At 40.5% G+C, this 23,587-nt stretch overlaps 1 protein-coding gene across 1 annotated transcript; it reads left to right on the top strand.

The window, feature by feature from the left end:
- The first annotated feature begins 5,026 nt into the window (after positions 1-5,026).
- Positions 5,027-17,310, top strand: MINAR2 (membrane integral NOTCH2 associated receptor 2). The gene is made up of 3 exons (XM_089480678.1): positions 5,027-5,191; positions 16,247-16,492; positions 17,131-17,310. Exons 1-3 carry the CDS (start codon positions 5,027-5,029, stop codon positions 17,308-17,310), a joined length of 591 nt encoding a protein of 196 aa, XP_089336804.1.
- The last annotated feature ends 6,277 nt before the right edge of the window (positions 17,311-23,587 follow it).

Genomic DNA, 23,587 nt, shown 5'->3' with positions numbered 1-23,587 from the left:
GAAACATACTGTAGGAAATGATCTACTGTAACTTAGAAACTTTTATGAACAAAAATAGACAAAATGGCAAAGTAGGGATTTTAATCATGTGCATGAACATATACTTGAACACAAGTATTGAATCAATTAAACACTGTAAAGATTTACACTGAATCTCTGTTGCACTGTTTAATGTAGTGTAGAGAAACACCGTTCTAGAACTTGTAACATCCTATGAAAGAACTCAGTACTGTTTTAATATGTCATTTGTGTTTAAGTATTTTAAGCAAGAGATACAAGTCTAGCTGTCTGTGCTCATGTGTATTCTCTTGGTTTATCAGAGAGGAGATTTACCAGAGAGGAGAGACCTAATGTGTACCACGAATTGAACTAAATTTTCAGTTTTTTTTAAATAATAATAAAAAAAGATTTTAGAAAATAATTGTGTGTTAAATTCCTTGGTTGTTTTTTTAAAAAGATCTTTATAAAAATACAGTTTTACAGGTTTGTGAAACGTGAACAAGACAACATTTTCCTTATGAGAAAATATTGTACATCATTTGATTTTTACACCTTTAATAAATATATCTATATTCTATAAACTCCTCTGCTTATATGTGTGTTTCTGTTTTCTTGTGTTGGTGGAGTGTCATCCTATTGGGAATTTACAATATAATAAACCTACTCAGGATTGCACACTCTAGAGCTGTGGGATTGTGCAATGGCCTTACTCCCAGGAGTGGAGCATGGTTGTAGCTGTGTCACTATTTTACAATCAGAGTGAGTAGCATGGTTATTGTGCAGTGGTTGTGATGCACAAAAGTAAGTCATGTTGCAACACAGGATGCCATGCATAATGATACCAGAGGAAGAGAGGACATTGCTCCCCACAACAGAGCTGTGGGGAACTGGTAATCCAGAACAGATGGCAATGGAAAATGATAGTGCCCTGCATCCATCCAGAAAAATGGCTCCATGTTTCATGGTGTCCCACTGTGCAATGGGAGCCCCCAATGCCCAACAGAATATCTTGGGTGATGCCCCATTGCACATCACCACAACTCTCTAATATAATGTATATCATGTCAGCAACATAAATCAGAAAGTTACACACTGTAACTTGTGATTCAGGATCTTGTCAGTGTAGCTATGGCAATCGAAGTAGAATAATAACTCTGTAATTGTGTAGTGTGAAAGGGCCCTTGGACCATAGCATGCTGGCCCATGCCTGAGAAAACAACTAAAAGTCCTTTCAAAATATGGCAGAGTACCGCTAAATGCACTAATGTATTGGGATGAATAGACAGAAAGTCTACAATAGTGCAGAAAGTCAGTTGCAAATCTGATAGTTGTTTACAGTGGAAAAGCAATTATTTATTAGTGCTAAGTCTGTATGGAAGTACTGTTTGTGCTTTGGCATATAGCTGTTATGACAGTGTAGCAAGGTGATCAGAAATGTGCAGTGCTCAGGAAAAAAGTTACTGTAAAGTAGTGGTGAAACAGGAGTGGTGACTAACTAATAAAAGGCATCTGCTAAAAGCTCCACTGTGTGATTAATGCCACAGTTGCACTATTCCAGCTTGAATCTCATAGCAGCACCCCATGCATTTGATCAGGTGGTGCAGCATATTAGCTTCTACCTATACTTTTAATTCAGAAGTCTCCATCTCATTTCAAATAAGGCACTATTATCTTTAGTTCTATGTTGTTCATGAGGCATGTTAACACAATATGTACCATGAGCCATATTAACACAGTAGGTATATTGCTAGACAGAATTTTCTCACTGTAATAAAGATGGAAGTGCATTTGAGGACAATCAAAAGCTGTAAATTCCATTAGAGACTACAGAATTATTATTTTTATTCAACACTTTTTCCCACCATTATTTACATTTCTACATATCACATATCAGCTCATTATGTTCTCTATTACATAGCCGTATCCAGTTCATTTCTTCTTTTCTGTATAGTGTTGCTATGCTTGTCTCTTACATGCTTTCCAGTTCTTCCAATTGTTCTTTATCTTCTTCTTTCCTTGTATCCTTTAGCAGATTAGTGGTAAACTTTTTACATTTATTCAAACCAACCTTATTTCATCTCTTATACCCTTGTTTCATTTACTAATCTATTTTTAATTCTTAATAATTTTTACTATCCATTCTTTTTATTTCTGTCTTTGATTCCTTATAATAATTCTTTTCCCTCTCCCTCCTTTATTACTACCTTCTTAATTTCCCTTTCTAATATATCCCCATCTTAAACCTTAATTCTTTTCAAACTTTCTTTTAAAATTTTATTTTTCCCTCTTTTTTTCTACATCTCTTTTACTCTTCTATTATTATTATTATTATTATTATTATTATACTTTATTTATATAGCACTGTAGATTTGCACAGCACTGTACACACAATCAATAAAATAGATAAAAATAAACCTGCCAATGGCATACATTCTACAGAATAATAGCAAAATACATATAAAATAATATATGATAGAATTTGATAAAAAAGCAGGCAGCAATTCTATCATTTTACTCCTTCCTACCCTCTCCCTTTATTCCCTTCTCGTCTATTCCTATTTGCCTTTCTTTACGCACTTCCTTCTACTCTCTTCTACTTCTTCTTACTTTCTCACTTTCTCTGTACCTTCTTTCACTTACTTTATTTTTCTCTTTGGACCCATTCACACCACATTATAAACCGGTTTGCAAACTGTTTTAAAAGGGGATCATTCATACTTGTGCCAGGTTTTCCTGACCCGAATTTCAGGGGGTCACAAATCCCCCTTAACCCAGTGTTTTTTATACCAAGGCATTTTCTGTGTCTTGTCAAAAGCACCAGGTTTTTTTTTAAGGAGCCGCCAATGAGAACACACTTCTGATTCCATTCGGGGAACCCAGGATAGGTAATGGGCAGAGGGGTGGATAGAGTGGCAGAACATATCCATCTCATCCCACGGTCTTGGCTTGGTGGTAAACTGCCATTGCTTTTCTCCTCTCTGTGCTCTTGGTTGGTAGGTGAAAATACCGGCTCTTTAAATCCAGAGGATTTAAATTTCCAAAGCTGTCAAGTGGTCCCTTTAAACCACCGTGCAGCTGTTTTCCCCTTCTGCCAGTGAATTAGTCCCCTTTACTTGCACCAATGCCTGATGACCAGACGTCGACAAAGTTTGGGAACATGGTGCAGCTTGTGGGTTTTTTTTTTTAAGTTTGACATTTGCATGGCTTCAAGGAGGGTCTGCCGGGCGGTTCTTGGCAAGGGTTCTTCAGAGGGGCTTGCCATTGCCATCTTCTGAAGCTGAGACAGTGTGACTCCCCTCCCAAGGCGAACCTATTGCAGTGGTTTTTTGGCAAGCATTGTTCAGGGGGGCTTGCCATCGCCATCCTCTGAAGCTGAGACAGGCTAGGGAGAAGCAACAGCCTCTTAGCTGGGCTCCTCTCTGCAACTGAATTCCTGGAAGCTGCAGCCAGGCACCAGAGGGATGGAGCAGGGGGTTTCTTGGCCAAAAATCCTCCTGTAGCCATCTCATCCCCCCTTCTCTTTCTCCTGACTAGGCCCCCTTCTTTCCATCCCTCCATCCTTTTCCTGGAAACTCCCCCCCCCCATTGCCAGGACTTCAGGATCTCCCCATGTCCTGATATAGAGTCACGTTACCAACAATGACAGTAGAAGTAGAATGACGCAGATGCATATCATTTTATTGACAGTTTTATTTAAAAAAACAAGGATTGGATGCATTCGATATGGCGGCTCCATTTTAAATCAATACAATGTGAACATCAACAGGGTTAAATTGCCACAAAGAGATCATGCAAACATAGTGTGAACTTCGGTTCGGAATAGCATAATCGAATCTCCTTGGATCTCCTCGCTACAAAAACACTAGTGTGAATGACTCCCCTCCCACCAGTATCTTTTCTCCCGCTTTTGTTTCCCTTCTTCTGTCCTCTCTTCTACTTCCTCTTACGTTCTCATTTTATCTTAACCCTCTTTCACTTGCTTTATCCTTCTCTCTATATCCTGCTTTTCTCTCCCTCTGACTTTTTTCTCCCTCTTTCTGTCCTCTTATTCCACTACTTCTCTTTCCCCATTCTCTTTTCTGTCCCTATTCTTTTCCCTCTTCCTCAATAATCTTTTTACCCCCAGATATGTCCCTTGAACTTAAACCGTTATGTAAAATAAATTAAAATATCTATAATAACTAAAACTAAAATATCTAAAAAAGAAAAAGAGAGAGAGAGAGAGAGAGAGAGAGAGAAGAAACATCAATGCCATAGGTGCTCCCCCTTCCTTCTCCACCTTTTTCTTCTCTCTTTCCTCCCTTCCTTCCCTCTTTCTTTCTTACCCTCCCCTGACTTCCCACCTTAGGTGTCAGGTTGTTATTTGCTTTTGGTTTTTTTAGCTATTTTACCCTTCTTCTCCCCTTACCTTATCACTTGATTACTATATTACCTTCTATTTCCAATATTTTCCATACACTCCAATTCTCCTTGTTCCTTTCTTTTTCCTTTCCTTTTCCAGCTTTATTTTCAGATTAGAGACTCCAGAATGAGAAGTTTTCTGTAGCAATATAATACACACACACACACACACACACACACATAGTCTATATATTTATTGTAAACCATATTAATATTTTTGTGTCTGTCTGCTACAAAAAAACTCATTCTGTAGTTCCTAATGAAATGTACAGCTTTTGATTGTCCTCAAAGTTGCCTCCTTTGAAACACCAAATGCCAGTATAGAGGTCTGTTGTTGTGCTTTCAAATGCCTCAGGATTCCCACTCACAATTAATGGGCACACACATAGCTTTTCCTGCACTTCAAACCTGCTTTTGAAAACAGAAGTTAATGCTTTAAAGGAAGCAACTAAGCTGATCCTTTTTACAGTATATGCAGACAATAGGAAATGAGCCTGTCTGACATCAAACAGCATCAGCTATGGTTTCAGGTAAGAGAAAGGCAGTATCAGTATCGTTCACTTAATTAATTATACAAGAAAAGAGTAGCTGCTCTCAGGAACAGCAGAGAATGTAGGAGGGAAACATGGATCTCTCTGCGTTGCCAAATAATAACCACCCTGATAAATTCCTCCAGCTAGATGTAAAGTCCTTAGCAAAAACCTCAATCTTTTTACAAACCTGGCTGGCAAATTTTCCAGAAACACATTTTCCTGGAGAACAGCAATGGCATAATAGAGTCTATTCACAGGTAAGCAGTTTGGCTCACCACTAATTCCATAGAATATGTTGCTGTTATAGTTATTACAGAATTTTCCCCCAAGTTCTGAAGCTTTATATTTTAGCAATTTCCAAGAGGGTGCACTTTTGACTAACATGTTCAATAGCTGTATTTTTGTAGCTGGCATGATGTATAAAATGTTTTGGGTACCTATTAGTAAATGGCAGTGGTGGAAGCCATGCAGCCTTCCAACTGTTGTGAGACAGCACATCCCAGCATTCCTTACCATTGCCTATGGTGGCTATGGGTTATGGCATATACAGTCCGACAACACCTGGTGGGTCAGAGGATTGCCAGCCTTTATGTATGGCATTGTAATTTGAATGTCTGCCCAACAAACTTACAATCAATCCAAAGGAAGCAAATTGAAAGACATGAAAATATGCAGCTGAAGACTGATGGGTTGCTACTGTTAATCCTGTGCTACCATTTCAAAATAATAATCAGCAGTCATTATAAATATTGCTATTTAGGGGGTTATTGTCTGAGATGGAAAGATAGTTTAATGGGCATTATCAAATTAATGAAGAGGTGATTATAATAATGAACTGAGGAGGAGAGAAATAACTAAAGAATCATTTCCTTGAATTGTACACTTATTCATCTCCTTTGAAATGTACAAACACTTCAAGCCCATGTGCCAGGATCCTTTGTTCCCAGCATTCAGAAATTAAGATTTCTCTCACAATTCATGATGGTTACAGTAAGCTGGGTATGCTTGTTGTTGTTGTTGTTGTTGTTGTTGTTGTTGTTGTTGTGTGACTTCAAATTGTTTCTGACGTATGGCTATCACAGGGTTTTCTTGGCAGGTTTCATTCGGGGGGGGGGGGATGGGGATGTCTGTCTGTCTGCCCCCCCCCCCCAAAAAAAAAAAAAAAAAGAATTCAGAGGTTTTCTACTTTGTCCAACCCAGCCAAACAGTTTTAAATGGCAAGAGATCCATTAAGAAGCAACAAATTTATCTTGTGCTTTAAAGTCCAAAGAGACTTCTGGGAGAATGTACTATTAAAATGTAAAATAAAACAGAAACACATTCCTCAGTGAATGTAAGGATTTCTGAAAGAGTACAAAAAATGTTATGCCTTGATGCTAGTCATATTTGCTAAGGAGTAAGTCTGATTAATTTCTGTAAAATTAAAATAAATATGCATGGGATTTCGTATTGAAAATTATCCTACTTTCATTTTAAAATCTCAAATGGAATAGATTACAAGAACTGAACCAGACAGGATGTGCGCATTGTACAGAGCCAATCATAGCTGAATAGCATGTTTTGTTTAAGCACGGCAAGGGCTAATGAGGTGAAGGGTTAGTTAATGCCAGAATAGGAGAGGGGTGTTCCATTTCAAAAGAGATGTGAGTGACCTCCAGGTTCCTGAAGTCATTAACCCTTGAGACTAACCTAAATTCTCTGCCCTGGAATTCATTTTATTTTAACAAACAGTTGCCTCTTAGGCCATGGTATCTCACTCCTGTGCATGTGAGCCTGTCAAGAACATGACAGAGAAATCATTCATATTAATGTGCCCTTCCTTCTTTGCTTACAGAGGTCTTTCCTCAACCTAGCAGTGTTTGCATTTATTTCCAATATTCAGAGGCTAACATGAGAAGTAACTTGCATCTCAGACCAACTGTTGTTTTTAGATTAATTATGCTTATCTACTTTTGGGTAGACTTCCTCACTTTATCTATATCTCATTCTACCAAATATCAGACAAAAAAATCTATTAAAACATGCCAAATCCTTGTCCCACTTGAGAGCCTTTTCTTTGATCTCTTTGCTAAAACACACTCTTAGACATTTTGATCCTGATTCAGTTATATAGATATGTGAGCAGCAGTTAAGAGCCACTGAGCCCTGCTGCAAATGATATAATCCTGACAACTTCTTGTTCAACAGCATATTGCCACTAGTTGGCCCAGGGTAATTTTGATTAACCTAGTTCATATTCATGAAACTTCTAAGAAGTAAGCAGTTCTCCTCTTAACATTGCAGATGGTCCACAGACTTTATAGCACAGGTTAAATTTGCAACCATTTTTCTCAGGTCTACACCACACTTGAGGTCAGATAGCCTGACAGTGATATTAGCTTAACAGGGATAAAGTTTAATGTTCAGGTTCTTTAATGGAACAGAGGCCTTTTAAAAATACCATCCCCCCTTGCCTTTTCTCCTTCTAGTTTACTATATAAGCCCTGAGGTAGTTTAATCTGTCATTATCCCACAGCATTTTTCATGCAGCCTGCAGAAACGGATTTGTCACTGCAGCCATATTTCAGTTACCAAAACCTGTGACAAAGAAGCTCCTTTTCAATAAGTCTTTTTCATGCAACCTAGATCCCTTTATCCTTTTTGGTCTCTGTCTAGCTGTTGGTTCATTGGTTGATTTAGCAGGAGGGATATTGAGAGATTATTGAAGGTCATCTGGAGAACACAGATCTAGTCTGCTCTGCAGAAATAATGCAGTTTGACACCACTTTAATTGCCTTGGCACAATGCTATGGAATTATGGGATTTGTAGTTTTATAAAACATTGAGCCTTCTCTGTCAGAGCTCTAGTGCCACAATGAATTACAAATCCCAAGATTCCCTAGGATGGAGTCATGACAGTTAAAGTGGTTTCAAACTGCATTAAGGGTGCATCTACACTGTAGAAATAATGCAGTTGATGACATCAACAATACCTGGCATCAGATTTAACCTCCACCACAACATCAAGCATTCTGGAAAGACATTCTTCATGAAGACTCAACAGTGCCAGGATCTGATTAACATTAACACGATGGACCTTTTAAACTTTCCTTAATATCCTCCTTCTACATTATCAAACCACATCAAAGGCCTCTCCAGATGATATTAGAGCTCTAAGGGGCTCATAAAGAGAGATACAGTCCTTCAAATAACTTGGACTCAAGCCGTGTACCACTTCCCCATGACAACTCATACAATGGCCATATTGGCAGGCTATCTATCTATAAATTGGGAAGTTCATGGCTTACTACACCCCATATTATTCAGTGGTGGTGTGTGCTTTGTGGACATGCTGACTTGGATGTATCTTTGTTGCCACCTGTTTTTCCCCATACACGGGTGGTGAAACTGAATCTCAGCAGATTGGGAAAAACACAGATGCTCCAGCCCCATATTATTATTGGGCAGCAACATGTGTGGGTCCATATCAGCACATCTGCAAGCACACACTATTAAATAATCATCATAGGAAGCCATGGATGCTCCAATCCAGAGATAGATAGTCTGCTGATGCGGCATGCCCAATGCACTCAAGGTCTGTTCAATTAGTGGAATTGATACTGCCCCTAATGTTTAATGTCCAGACAAAGCAAGTAAGGTAAATAATATCAAACACCATGGGAAAGGTCTGCAAGACAGCAATACCTAAAATTACATCACAGGATTATCTGAACATTCAGAATGAGGCTTGTTTACACTTAGATACAAAGGTAGGTTTTCAAGTTGTAAATACAAGGATCAATATTATATATATATTCAGGAAGAAAAGAAACTTGTTCCAACCTGTACCCATACTATACTAACACTGTGGTCACTTACAGAGTAGTACATCACTTGGATGAATATATAGCAAGGATAGACTTAAGGCAGCATCTACTACCTTCTCTTGCAGGCTGAATGCCTCTCCCCACTGACCAGTCCCAACTGCCAATATTACTGTTCCCTCTTTCCTTCTTTCTCATTAATTCATGGAGGAAGAGCTTTCCTCTTAACACACAGCTCCCCACTCCCAGGTACAGTTGTCAAATCTGCCTTATCACTTTGATACACATGGGCAGAACAACCCAGAGCCTATTCACAGTACACAGTTATCATGTTATTATTCCACTTTAATAGCCTGAGTTCTAGCATATAAATCCTGGAGTCTGTGGTTTGTTTAGGCATAGATCAAGCAGGCATAGATCAAGTTTAAAGCATTTGGCCTCCAGGTTCAGCATTGCTTAAAGTGACAAGAATTCAGTCTCTGGGACTTCAGACAGGAGCCATTTTCAACTCTGCCTGGAGATGTCAGGGATAAAATCTGGTAATTTTTTTCACTGAAAGCCTAGTCCTTCCCAATTTCCTCTAATCCCTAAAAACAGCAACAACCAATAACCAAACACAGATGTGAATCATTCCTGTTATGAGTACAATATTAAAAGATTATTTTAGTTTACTGAATCAATATACAGACAAATGAACAGTGTCAAGGACATGAGAGAGATGGCAAAGCAAGTTTAGCAGCATAACAATAACTGCCAGAATCCTCTTGGGGACTTAGATCTTCAAACATGAATACCCCAGACTGCAAAAATACAAATAAATGAGTTAGAGCAAATCAAGCCTGAATTCTCCCTAGAAGCAAGATGACTAAACTGAGACTGTCGTACTTCAGACACATCATGAAAAGACATGACTCACTAGAAAAGACAGTAGATCGCTGTAGGATATCAAAATCTGTGGATGCTCCAATGCCATTACATACAATAGCACAGTAAAATAGTGTCCATTATATAAAATGGCAAAATCAAGGTTTGCTTTTTGGCATTTATATCAAACTGTGGGTGGTTGAATCAATGGATAAAGAATCCATGGATATGGGAGGCTGACTGTACAAACAAATAAGGTTGTATTCCTAAATACTGAACAGTTCAATTACATATAGGCACTTCCTTCCAGGAGAATGTGTAGGCTTGGTTTGTGAGAGCAGTCTGGATGAACATACAGATGCACTGCACAAAGCAGATCCAGACATTGCACTGGCAGATAGGATATCTGATCCTCATATTCAAACAAATAATTGCCTGCAGGCTTTTCCTTTAATGGTAAATAGCCAGAAGTCCAGGTGGAGAATTTTGTGATAGAAACAAACTTCCTCTCTCCCTTCCTTGCTTGAACACCCAGTTTTAACATCTGGCTTCCATAAATAGTTACTTGCTTGCTTTGTCTATCTAATAGTCCCAGTGCAGACTAAATGTAATATAAATCCTTTCACCAGTTTTCCATTTATGTTTCCAGTCTACCAACTTGATTTTTTTTAAAAAAAGGAAAAAGTGGCACAGAGTATGCATAAACTTGTTTTGTAGGTAGGTCCCCAAACCTTGTAGAGTTTATAGTTCAATTCACATCACCATTGCGGGTGAGGATCATTATATTCCTTGTGAACTCACTTTAATTTTGGCTATATTAGATTGGGTGCACAGCTGCACTGGTCCATGGATATGCTTCAAAAATGTTGTTTTGTGATATTGAGATAAATAGGGATTTAAACATATGGGATACTACAACTTAACCATGTTAAGTGATGATTACAATGAACATTTTGGGCAAATAAACCCACAAAGTGATTGGACTGGCCCTAGCTTTAAATTCATTAAGAGAAGAATAGCCTTGTTGATCCATCTAGTCCAGCATTCCATTTCTAAATACAGCCAGGCAAGTTGTCTCACGAAGATCACAAGCCTGATATTTCTTTATACCAATCCAGACTATTTGTCCAGTTAGGGCAAAATTCTCTACTGTGACTCCCAACAGTAAGTTCTCTACAATCCTGGTGAAAGACAGTTCTTTTCTTGCACCCACTACTGATATTTTTCATTCCATCCCCTGCTAAATGAAGATGGTAGGGATTGAACCTGTGACCATCTGGATACAAGGCATGTTCTCTCTCATTAAGCTAAGGTTACTCCTTATTGGAAGAACATAGGTTACCTAAAAATACTTTCATGTCATCACACAGAATAAATTTCAATAAGCTTTGCATCTTCCTCCACCACTGCCACCACTACCTTACACTGTATACACTGATCACATTCAAATCACACCAGGTTGAATCCAAACTAAGGCCCGAGACAGACAGCCGAGAAGCAGCATGGCCGCGCTGATTCTAGGGTTCTGGAGTGCACAGCAACTGCATGTGCCGCCGCCACCATCATGCCAGCATCCCATCCATACGGGCCACATGTCCATGATGCAAGCAGGGCACCGCATCCGCACCTCCGCGGACCACCGCATCTGCACCTCCACGTGCCGTGCTTGCGTCATGAACGTGTCACAGTGCACCAATGGCGCACTGATGATGTTGTCCGCACATGCCAATAAGAACCCTTTTTTTCCAGGTTCTCTTTGGTCCGGAGGGATGCTGCACAGTTTGACTGCTGTGGCATCCCTCTGGAGGAAAACTAGGCACCTCCAGCCCACCCTTTTGGGGCAGTCTGGAGAGTCCCCAAGTTAATCATGCTTTAGACCCACCGACATTAATGGAAAAATATTCATGGCATAATATAAATCCCATTGATTCCAATGGGACCAAGACATTGCTAAATTAGGGGCTGTGCAGGCTCGGATTTTTGGCTGGCTTGGGTTGTGGCGCCTCCACGACGCATGTCCTGGCTCCACTCCCAGGGCGGCATGATGCCGTGCACCGCACCGCATGGCCCACAGCACCAAGGCACTCCTCCAGCACTGCATACAGACAATGCAGGGCCAAAGGATCGCCACCAAGCAGCAGCAACGTGGCTATCACACCCTTTGCAGGGCACAAAAAGAAGCCGCTTTTGCAGCTCCTTTTTGCACCCTGCAAAGGCCAGATTGGGGCCACAGCATGGGATTGCCCTGGCCCCAATCTGGCTGTAACAGGGGAGGCTCCAGGCCACCCCTTCGGGACTGTATCTGTAGCCCCTTAGACAGGATCCAATCCCCCTCCTCCCTTTTTACCATCTCTACACACATTCAAAAAGAACATTGCTGGTAACGTAGTTTTTTCTTTTCCCCAGCCAACCATCAAGCTTGAAACATCATTACCATCACTGAAGAATTTTAATTTCATAGTAAAATGGAATGAAGACCCCATGAAGAGACCATTCAAAATGCTGGTGTAGTTGTAATAGAAAAAAAAAAGGGGGGGTTGAGCAAAAGGGACCTAATTCTAGCCACAAATATGACATGCAAGACAGTATAACCAACGGATATGTCATGTCACAGGAATGACATATGGAAACTGACAGGAGCTAAAATTGGAGCTGGCGGGCACTGCAAATCGATTCCCTCTCCAGCACTCATTGAGGGTAATTATAGATAGATGCATGCCTATATGCCTTTGGAGTCTGTGCATTTGCCTTGTCTTATTTATGGCTCACTTACTCCTTCATCTGACTTGCCCCGAGAAGTGCTGTTCATTAGCAAATGCATCCTCTCTCTCTGACCTCACTGTGTGTGCCCACACTGCTTTTGAACCATGAACTAAGCATTGAAAAATCTTTGTAAATATTTTCTCTCTGAGATTTCATTTCCTACTACAGGCAAAAGGAGGGAGAAGAGAATGAAGGGTCTATTGTCATATGTAACATGACTACAAAAAACTGTTTGTGGCCATGAGGTTGATCTGGTTATGAAACTGACACTAGTCCTAGGGCAGATCAAGCCAGAAATCTGTTTGGAATCCAGGATGATAAAACTGAGGCTGACATACTTCAGACACAAAACAATTCTAAGAAATATGGAGAGAAGTAGAAAGAGAGGAAGGCTGCATGCTAGATGGATGGACTCTATTAGGGAGGTCACGGGTATGATTTTGCAGGAACTCAGCAGAACAGTGGAGGACAGGGAGTCTTGGAGACGCCTCATCCACAGGGTCACCATGGGCTGAGATCGACTTGAAGGCAATTGCCTTGTATGTGCTTGTCAAAATAACCACAGAACACCGACATGGGAGAAAGGCCACAACTTTATTAAACCATTGGTAGGGTTGGCACAAAGCATAAGGTCAGGATCTGTGCAATCAAACAACCCGATGTTGTTTGATTATCCAAAACCGGGCACCCACCCGGTGCATGGGATGACCTAGGGGCTAAGGAACATCACTTGAGCACAAACCATGTCTTGCGTTCACCAATTCCCAAAGCCCCTAGTCACCGGGAGGCGCACCTGCGTTCTGGCCCCCACAATGGCCAAACGCCTTCACTCATCGCCCCCGGGTACCTTGTGACTCCCAAACCAGAACTCCATACCCCTGGTACCACCAACGTTCAGATCCTGGCCTATGCTGCCGAACAGTTGTGACAAAAAACCACCTGAAACAGCGGTGGGCGGGCGGGAGAAGCTCAAGGCTATCTCCCCTCCAGGCTTGGCTCCGCACTGCTCGAAGCCAAGCGCCGACTGAGGCGGAGAGGCCTCCGAGCAGCAATATATACTGTTCGGCCCCTCCCCTCTGTGTCATTTGCGGGGCCCCGCCCCCAAGGCCGAGCCCACCAATGGGCAGCCTTGGAGGACCGGAAGCCCTGCACCAACAAGCCCGGCTCCCAGAGCGTCCCCGGGCCAGAAGGGCCGCCCCTTCCAGCCCCAATAGCCAATCGGGAGCCGGGCAAGCCCCAGAGCACTCTGGGGCTTGTAGTTTTGCCGCTTCTACAGCAGCAAAGCAGTCTGCCCCGCGAACGGGGCGACTGCATTTTAACAGAATACATGTTTACATGCAAATATGCGAAATATATGTTTTCTGCTGAATGTGCCCTTTAGATGCTTAGACTAGACATGGATCAAATGATACAGTTCTCTTGCCACACTCAGAATGGTCCCATTGAAATCAATGAGGCATTGATAATAACAGACATCTTATTGAGTTTAATGGATGTACCATAAAGCACGACTAAGACCAAAACCATCCTAATGAAAAACTAAATCTTTCTTCATTTGCAGTACAAGAATAGTTGGCAAGAGGAGATATTCTCTTCCTTCCTTCCTTCCTTCCTTCCTTCCTTCCTTCCTTCCTTCCTTCGTTCTTGCCACCACCCACTGATACATTGTTTGCATGATAAAAAATAATTAAGTCAAACACCTCCTGTCCCCCCTTCCAGAAAGTATGAATTAATCTCTGACTAGGTGTGACAAATGGTTACCATAATATCATCATCAACAACAATTCTAGATTATTTGCAGAACATGAAATACTTACTTTTTGGGACAACAACCCCCAGAATCCCCTAACTAGAAGGGCTGTGCTGACTTGGAGGTTCTGAGGATTCTAGTACATAGAACAGTTTTTTCTTGACCTTTTCACCCTGGAGGAAATCTTGAAATATTTTTTCAGGTCTTCGGAAACCCCGGCATAAAAATGATCATATCTGCTATTCAAAAACATTTATCTTTTTTTTTTCAGTTACATTTTCTCATGGAATGCCTAGGGATCTCTTGCAGAATCCCTGGTTTAGAAACCCTGTCTTAGAATGGACTTTCCCAGGTGCTGATTCTTCTGTTATCCCTGGACTCTAGTCACTGGGATGGCAATCAGACAATGAGCCCAGTGCCAAGAGTAAGTCCAGTGCCTGGGCCATGCAGGTTTGTCCCAGAAAGCAAATCCTGTCTCTCTAAGGAACCCAGCTGTATCGGGGTAGGTGGGGGAGTGGGCTGGATATGCCTTCACTCATCCCCATTTGTACAGAGAGTCACAGTAAGCCATGCTTTCATAACAATGTATGGACAGCAGTAACAGCGGGCTCTACTGGTGTCAGCAATGACCTAGGTTTCTTTGACATTAGTGACATCAATTGGCATTTCTCTCTCCATGCTTTCTGTGCTCCGTAATTCTTCAGGTTGGGATCAATGGATGTCAGTGGCTCTGGTGTTGGGGAAGAAGAGGAATCTGCTCTTGGTTTTAGTCAAAAATTTAAAGGAGGTATCCAAGACCCCATCTTCCAAACCATCTCAGCACACTGAACAGCTCCATTAACATTTTGACTAAATCCCAGTGTGGATTCACTCATTTAGTCAGAGCCAACAGCCTCCACTGTATGAGAGACAAGGTGCAGACAACAGTTTGGGAAATGAATCCATCATGAGGTACAGCTTTATCACTCATTCTCCCTGTACTGTTTTTGGCAGGTTTATCTTTCTTCATTCTTTTCTGCTTTGCAAAAGACCCACCTTGTTTTCTCTTAGCCTATATTTGTTACTTCTTTACTTAGGGCTTCTTCACAGAGGAGCCCTTGTGGCACAGTGGTTAAATGCCTGTATTGCAGCCATTCACTCACAAACCATAAAGTTGCGAGTTCAGTACCAGCCAAGGGCTCAGGCTCGACTTGGGCTTGCATTCTTCTGAGCTCGTTAAAATGAGTACTCAGCTTGTTGGGGGCAATTAGATTACAGTTGTAAACCGCTTAGAGACTGCTTAGGTGGTACGAAGCAGTATACAAAAGAAGCTGCTATTGCTAGGATACTTACTGTCTGTTGTGAAATGCAGCATACTGTGTTAGCTGAATCTGGAAATTAAGAAATGGGAACCTGACCCACGGCCCTTTCACACTGCACTATTATAGCAGTATGATTCCACTTTAATTGCTGTGGATACCTCCTATGGAATCCTGGGGTTTGCATTTTAGGAGGTGGTATTTAGAATTGTTAGTCACAGAACTCTAATTCTAATCTGAATTCCATGAGCAACCATTGCTTCACATCAAACTGCAAACCCCAGAATTCCATAGGATGCAGCCACAGCAGTTAAAGTGGAATCATAGTGCTATAATTGTATAGTATGAAAGGGTCCTCAGTCAATGTGACACGGAATACTGCTGAGACAGCTATATTTAGCTTCTATTTTGATGAGTGAAAAATGGAAGTAATAGTGACCCATTCTATATAGTTAATGTGGTGATGAACAAGGAAATATTACTGCCTGTTTAGAGATTTGGGGCTTTCCAATACAGGTAAATTATTGCTTTAAAACATTTGTTTTGGCATCAAGTTACTTTGTCTTCAGCCAAATTCTAATCAGAATGCTATGAGCAGTCATTGCATCACAGTCAAGGCTTTCCTGTGACAAGCTTGTTAAAGAACCAGTCATATTTTTTACAATAATGTGACCATATTACATGAAGCAATGATGCTGCTTCCCCCAGGAGGCATTTTTCAATGCTCCAAGAATTGGCTTATCATTAATGTGAAGGGTTTCAAGGCTGTGGGAGAGGAAATCTTTTTTGAGATGAATGTAGATGACAGCTTTCTTTATATCATATAACCCACAGAAAGAAAAGAAAAATGTACATGAACAGCCCGTTGTGCATCTCAGTGAGCTCCATCCAGCAATGATTGACAGAGCCCTTGGAAAACACATTACACCTGTCACCTTGAAAACAACCATCAAGAGTAATCCTCTGTACAATGATGTCTTTACTGATGATACCTGGCAGGAAAGGAAAAATAATCCATCTTGGACTGTTCAAGACTATGACAGGCATTCCCTAAACTCTACCCTGGCTCACTATCTAAAGGTACAGTTCCATAAACCTCAGCCTAAATTTACCATTAGAGAAGAATATTTTCCACCAGAAAGAATGGCCAGGATCCAATGGGGTTATTTTGCTGGTGGATTTGCTTCTGTCAATTGAACTGGGAGGGAAGAGTGATGGTTCCTCTTTCCTTGGGCTCTTAGTGTAGCCTTAAAAGCTGCTCTACTGTAATGGGAAATTCACTGAAGCAAGTTTTGAAGAATACAGAGAAAAGGGGAAGGAAGTCCCACTGGACTATCAGCTAAACATATGAATTCGGGACATTATTGTTGTATTGTTGGTTCAGTTGAGTACTTGTACAAACTCAAATATAAGCAAGAGGTTCAGAAGAAAGGAGAGCATAAGGGGGTGAAATGGTTCTGGGTCTGGGGATGTTGGGAATTACCAGTTTTTTGTCATTTCTGATAAAGGATGACTCTGGCCTTAATACAGCAGCCATGGTCTCTGGGTCTCTTTCAGTACAAAACAAGTCTGCTTTACTCATGCTAATAAGCAGAGGTAGAAGGCAGTGGAGGGCCTGGTTTGTGTTATTGGGCACATCTATGCATCTGAGATGAGTCCAAGGTGGTTGTAATTCATTTATCAGTAAACGTCAGTAAACTACATTAATTTTCTTATAGGAAAATCCAAATGATATCCACTACTGGATGGAAGACATCTACACTCCAGGATATGATACCTTGCTGAAAAAGAAAGAGCGAGAAAGAAAACGCTCCAGGTGTTGTCTAATCATGCTTTTTCTGGTATTGTTGGTTTGCATCACAATAGTTACAGCAACTGTTTGCATTCTGTTTACCTGATACAGCCAAATTCAGCCAATAAATGTTTCGGGATATGGTACAGTAAGGTTGAAATAAAATGGCCAAGTTCCTGCATCAAATTTGGGTAACATAAAGCTCCCCATGTAGAGTTAGGCATCAAATTTTGTGCAGAATGGTAATGTTTTGCAACTGAATTTGCATACATGTAACCAAATGTGCACCTACATCGCTAAGTACATCTTCATGATCAATGGCAGCACATGTTTACCTCTGCTTCTGCAACTTTGAACTGAATACAAACATCTTATATTGGACAAAAATTCCCATTGTCTCCTTAAGGGAACTTGCACACGAGCAAAACACCAGGATTCTAGCCTATTAACAAGACTGACATATCCTGTTGGTCTGAGTGGGAGCTGAATTCAACTAACAAAGGGCCTGAACAGACAGGCCAAAATAAAGTTGTTTCGGGTCATTTGGGAGGTATGCTATTTAAATGATGCATGTGTCCTAAGAGGCCTGAAGCTGTGCCAAAGCCATGCTCCAGTCCTAAGGACTGGAGTGCAGTTTTGGTGCAGCTTCTGGCCTCTTAAGATGTATGTGTCATTTAAACAGCATACCTCCAAAGTGACCCGAAGCATCATTATTTTGGCTTGTCTGTTCAGGCCCTTTGTTAGTTGAACTCAGCATCCATTCAGATCAACAGGATATGTCAGTCTTGATTTAGTCCTCTTGATTTCAGTGGAAACTTGCTCAGCTCTATTGTTTGCTCTTCAGCTGTCTAAGAAAATCACACACACCACACACTCATTTGTTCAAGTATATTTATTTCAGTTCTGTACCTCATAATTGAAATCAGTAGCAAGACATTCCAGGACAATAATGACCTTAAAATTACACCTCAATGGAAGATGGCAAGTTACTCAGAAACTTTATAATGCAGGTTATTCAACAATTTATTCTCCTCAATGATAGCCTGCAGCAGAATCTGTACTGCAGTAATAACAACAAGGCATCATGTGTCTCTGCAATTGTTTGATTAATCAGAAGTTGGACTTCAGTTCCCAGAAGCCCCAGCCCACATAGCCAATGCTCAGGGATTCTGAAAGCTGAAACCCAACAGTTGAGAACCTAAATTTGAAAACTATTCCCCTGAAGAAATTCTAAAATACATTTGTCCCCCCCCCAAAAAAAAAAATCCAGAAATTTGAGAATTCTTATATTAAGAACAACAGATGAGCTGTGCTGAACCAGAACCATCTAGCTCACTATCCTATTTGCCATGGTGGCCAAGTCCACAATAAGAACATGAGAACAATAGTCAACCCATAGTTTGTTCCCCTGCAACAGGTATTCAGTGCCATATTACGCCCTTATGGAGGTTTTCCCTTGCTATATTGGCTAACAGCAATTGATAGATTATTGCCTGTGATTTAGATCCTCTACTTTAGAGCACATTAATCTGATTTGTATGGTCACAACTACAACACCACTCATGTAATCCAAGAAAATTCAAACTCTACAATCTGTGAAGAGCTCCAGGCCAGCTCAGATGGGAAGGCTACACACTTGGATGCTGTGATATGCACAACTGCAATCACTCCAATAAGGTGAACTAGATGTTATTGAAATGGGTCAGAGATCAATACCACAGGGGAATTTCTAAAGCCAAATAGGTATTTTTGTCATGTCATTTTATTTAATATCTCATCTTTGTCTCAGCATAGGATTCAAGACATTGTGTGTGTGTGTGTGTGTGTGTGTGTGTGTGTGTGTGTGTGTATGCAGACATGTGCACACGTATGTGTGTTTCTCTGACAAAAATATAGGCAAAATCTTATAAAACCACATTTTTCCCCCTGTCTCCGTCAGAAAGATTAGAAGAGTAAAAGATGCAAGAGGAAACTAGTTTTTGTGAGTTTTTCAGGCTATGTGGCCATGTTCTAGAGGAGTTTATTCCTGAATTTTCACCAGCATCTGTGGCTGGCATCTTCAGAGAATGCTATTTAATAAAGTTGGGGTGAGCACTTGAGAGAAGATGGGCATTGCTTATGGGTGGACACAATATTTGCTCCATGCCTGAGCAATGAAAATTGCAACTCATTTGGCTTCCACTAAGTTTTGTTATGTGTGTTCAGCATGCATACAGACACAACAACACTTTGACTCTGGATATTCCTTGTGGGACTGACCTCTGGTACATTTCTTGTTATGGGAAACACCCAATAGTCTTAGGGAATTTGATTGTAATTACAAAGGGATCATTCTTTAAGGAGAATGTTGATAGAGTCACGGTTTCCAAATCCCTATACTACAAATCCATTATCTCTGGTTGTGTCATCAAGACTTCTTGAGGTATTTACCAGCAAAGTGTAGTGTTTTGTTTGCCACTCTATCCTGACATATTAAATAAAGCAGAGGAACAAACGTGGAACAGAAATTGGAATTCCACTGCAGAAATTGGAGCAGATCCAGACTGAAAGACAGTAAGAAAAATTTACAATTAAATAATACTTTTAGAGCTAAGCAACTAATGGTGCCACTATATTATGCAGCAGTGTAGAAATCAGGTCACAATCCTTGAAAGCTTTTCTTTTTTCATCTATAAAATATCTCATGGAATTTTAAGCAGTATATATTTCACACTATAGAGTATTAATACTACTAAAAATAACTGCTTAACTGATTTTCTCCTTCAGCTTTAGTACATTTACTTTAAAATGGACTGCAGGCAACATAAAAAAAGAAATGTATTTGTATACATTACTGAGGTTGGTGGGTGGAGACCCAAAAGCAAAAGTTCTGTAGTTTCCAGGAAAGAAGCCAATAATGAACGTTTCTTAACAGAGCTTCTTTCTATGTGTTTGACAGTAGGGATAAAATCCTTTTTGACTTTAAGGCCATTATTGGCAGATCTGAAGTGGTTTGCATTGCTGCCATCTAATGGAAACTGGGAAAAGATTAAAACAAGACTTTGAGGGTTGCAACATGGTTTAATTTATATTACACTCCTGCCACCTAGCGACTTGCTTAATCCTGCAGCCCAAAAGAAAACTTTCTCAAATTCTTACATATATTCGTAAGTGATCAATCCAAAGAATATCCAGTAGATTCTTATATTGCCTACACCACCATCTTGCAAGAGAAAAAAATGTCTTACAGCACAACCCTACATAAGTCTTTGTTGCTGTGTGCTTTCAAGTCATTTCTGACTTATGGTGACTCTAATGTGACCCTATCATGGGGTTTTCTTGGCTAGTTTCTTCAGAGGGGCTTTGCCATGGCCATCCTCTGAGGCTCAGAGAGTGTGAATTGTCCAGGGTAACTAAGTGGTTTACATGGCCAAGCTGGGATTCGAACTCTGGTCTTCAGAGCTGTTGTCCAACACTCAAATCACTATGCCATGCTGGTTCCCATGAACCTTAAGTGCAACTGATTTACCCATACAGAAGTATTATAGGATTGGCTAAATGATGTATAACTTTTAGCCATTGACCCCACAACAGGTGGAGCAGGGGGGCCTGAATCTCATGAGTCTAGACTGAGGGGATGAGCCATCCTGAAATGACCTGGCAACATTGCATCAAATCTCCTATGTATGTATGTATGTATGATGATTTATATCCCACCCTTTTCCAGAACTGGGACCCAGAGCAGTTCACAACTTTAAAAGAACAATACAATTAAAAAATAGAAAAGTGATACATTAAAACAGAATTAAATTATTACAATACTAAAATAGATTGCTTATTAAAGAATAAAAATAACTTAAAAGATAAAATCGTTTAAAACACTTAAAACGATATAACAACCCAAGCTATGTATAGATGACCCTCCTCAACAACTATGTAGATGGACCTCCTCAACAACCTCCTCCTTAATCAGAATGTACTGTATGATCAAGAACTAAAGCCTCTAACAGAATCTCCTTTCTACAAAGCATTGTTATACTTGTCCAGCCCTCCTTTTCCTCCTGGTCCTTTGTTTAGTGGGAAAGTTTTTTAGCAGCAGCAGGAGCAAGGGGCAGATGAAGAAGGACTGGACAAATGGTGGCAGGTTACAGCACTGTCTCTGCAATAAAGCTTTTGCTCTAGTCAGTCTTACTGTAGCTGTGTTCAACTGTGTACCTGCCTACAAGAGGTAAAGTAAAAAGCTTCAGCCTCCAGAATCTCTCACTGAGCATGTGTAAACACAAAGAAAATGGAAGACCAGCCTACCTCAAGGTACCCCACTCATCTTTTTAAAAAGCATAGACCTGTATGTTTTGCCAGCAAATCAGAAATAATAAAAATATAGTGGAGCTGGTGAAGGCAAAAGTCATTCCTGGATGCATTTTGGAAGAAGTGTTCAAGTGGTCTCAATAAGATTAAAAAATGTTTTTGTTTACTATTGCATAAGGCCTATGTTTGAGAGTTTAATTTCACATGTGTATGTTGTTATTTTCAAATGAAAAAAATGCTGAAAAATGTTGAACTGCTCTTCCTTTTTGTGGTGCAGGAACCTATCCCTATTCCTGCCCTATCATTGCTGCTTCTGGTACCAAAGACGCTGTTAAAAATGTGATGGCCAGGAACACATCTACTTTGTTAACTGAGATATACCTGTATTGAGAGAGTGACTGTCTTTGAACCCTCTGGTGAATAATAAAGGCGGCCTGCAATCTAGCCTATGCACCCTTACTTAGCAATAAGGTACACTGGATACATGGAGGGCATTTCTAAGTATACATTGTGCTTGTAAGAGTCTTCTGCTTTAAGGAAGTTTGAATGATACTGGATGGGAAAAGTATTTCGCCTTCCCCCTGCAAGTACCTGCAAGCTGAAAAGATTAATCACAAACTGCCTGGCAATGTTGAGCCTCCCTCACATTAAAAATACTCCCTGCTTTCAGCTCTATCACACAGCACATCTGTAATCAATGACAATGGCAAATAAAGTGGTGGCCAGTGAAGTTGTTTGCAAGTGAGAACCTTTGGCTAATACTCAAGTTTGATGTGGGCCTTCCACCATAATGGCTGCAAAAATGGAGGCAGATGTGGAGTCAGGGAGTACTGAATCAGTACAATGCAAGCCCACACACTACAGTATTACCCTACACTGTTATAGCATTGTGTGGAATTAGGAAATGAGCTTGACTCTGCCTCCCAGCATCAACAGTGGACAGTATCACACTACGCTGTTATACCGCCATTATTCCACTTTAATTGCTATGGCTGCTTCCTGTGGAATCCCTGGATCTGCAATTTCACCAGGCTCCCCCTTCTGGTTTCTATTTCGATGGTCAAACTCATAAATCTATGTTGCTTTAACATGCAGGGAGGAGCTGGTGACAAAGGTTCATCTCCTTTCCCCTTTTCTCTCTGTTTTGCTGGCCATGCATGTTCAATAAGGGATTCTGGAGGCAAGTGCTCCAGAATCCCTTGCCTGCTGTAGGCAAGCACATATAGCTGTAGTAGGAGCGACTAGGGTTAAATCTCATTCTTTCCCAGGCCAAGCTTTACTGTATCGTCTACTGTAAACAAAGTGCTTCAGTCCAGTACTGAATGTCTCCCACCCTCCTTATCCATCCTCCCAGTACTGATTCTTCTAAAAAAACCTTTTAGCTAACAAACAGGGGGAAAGACAAGCCCGAGGAGTGTATGAGAAAATAACTATAAAGGACCTTTTTTATCAATGGGTTTTTTAAAACTGTGGTATAAACACCCAGAGGGGTAGAAAAAGGCTTTAGCCCATTGAGTAAAGTTGCAAATGTGACCAAAAAGAGGCAAATTTTGACCAAAAAAATGCTAATTAGGAACATTCCTAAAATAAATTCTCCGAATTGCAGCATAGGAAGAAAATGCAGTCTCACAAAAAAAGTACAGGACAAAAATGCAGGTGGGATTTGGGAGAAACTCCACAAAATTGAGATTGAAAGATGTGTACATCCCTAAATAAAAGCAGAATGAGATAAGCCCTTCAATTAAAATCTGATTGTTTATTATTTATTTATTTATTTATTAAAAAGGCAGAGTGAATAAAAAGATCTTCACTTTGTGTCCAAACTAAGATACAGTAGCAAGGGTGGGAGGTAACCAGAACAACCCTAACATAACATTTAGCAGTGAAATGCACACTCCATAGGCAGCAGATTATGAGTGTCAGGAAGGGACAACAAACAGTTAATTCTTTAATTTATTTTAATTTTATTTGCAGTTCCATGAAGTAGTATTGGTGATATTGCCTGTCTCAAGTAACTCAATAATTTGTCTCGCCTATGGTTACTGTGCACTTTGATGGGGTTTACTCTTTGCCACAGGCAGCAGAAAGTCTTAGGA

Source organism: Sceloporus occidentalis, unplaced genomic scaffold (assembly GCF_023333645.1).
Source record: "Sceloporus occidentalis isolate IW3139 unplaced genomic scaffold, rSceOcc1.0.p SCAF_1, whole genome shotgun sequence".
In the NCBI taxonomy this organism is placed as follows: Eukaryota; Metazoa; Chordata; class Lepidosauria; order Squamata; family Phrynosomatidae; genus Sceloporus; species Sceloporus occidentalis.
This window is presented reverse-complemented; position numbering and strand designations above follow the sequence as displayed.

What these genes read in the sequence shown, in the direction of transcription:
- MINAR2 (XM_089480678.1), top strand. Translation starts at nt 5,027, where the DNA reads ATGGATCTCTCTGCGTTGCCAAATAATAACCACCCTGATAAATTCCTC. An exon ending in ATAATAGAGTCTATTCACAG is followed by an intron (nt 5,192 to 16,246) that starts GTAAGCAGTTTG and finishes TATAACCCACAG; the next exon opens with AAAGAAAAGAAAAATGTACA. An exon ending in CCCTGGCTCACTATCTAAAG is followed by an intron (nt 16,493 to 17,130) that starts GTACAGTTCCAT and finishes ATTTTCTTATAG; the next exon opens with GAAAATCCAAATGATATCCA.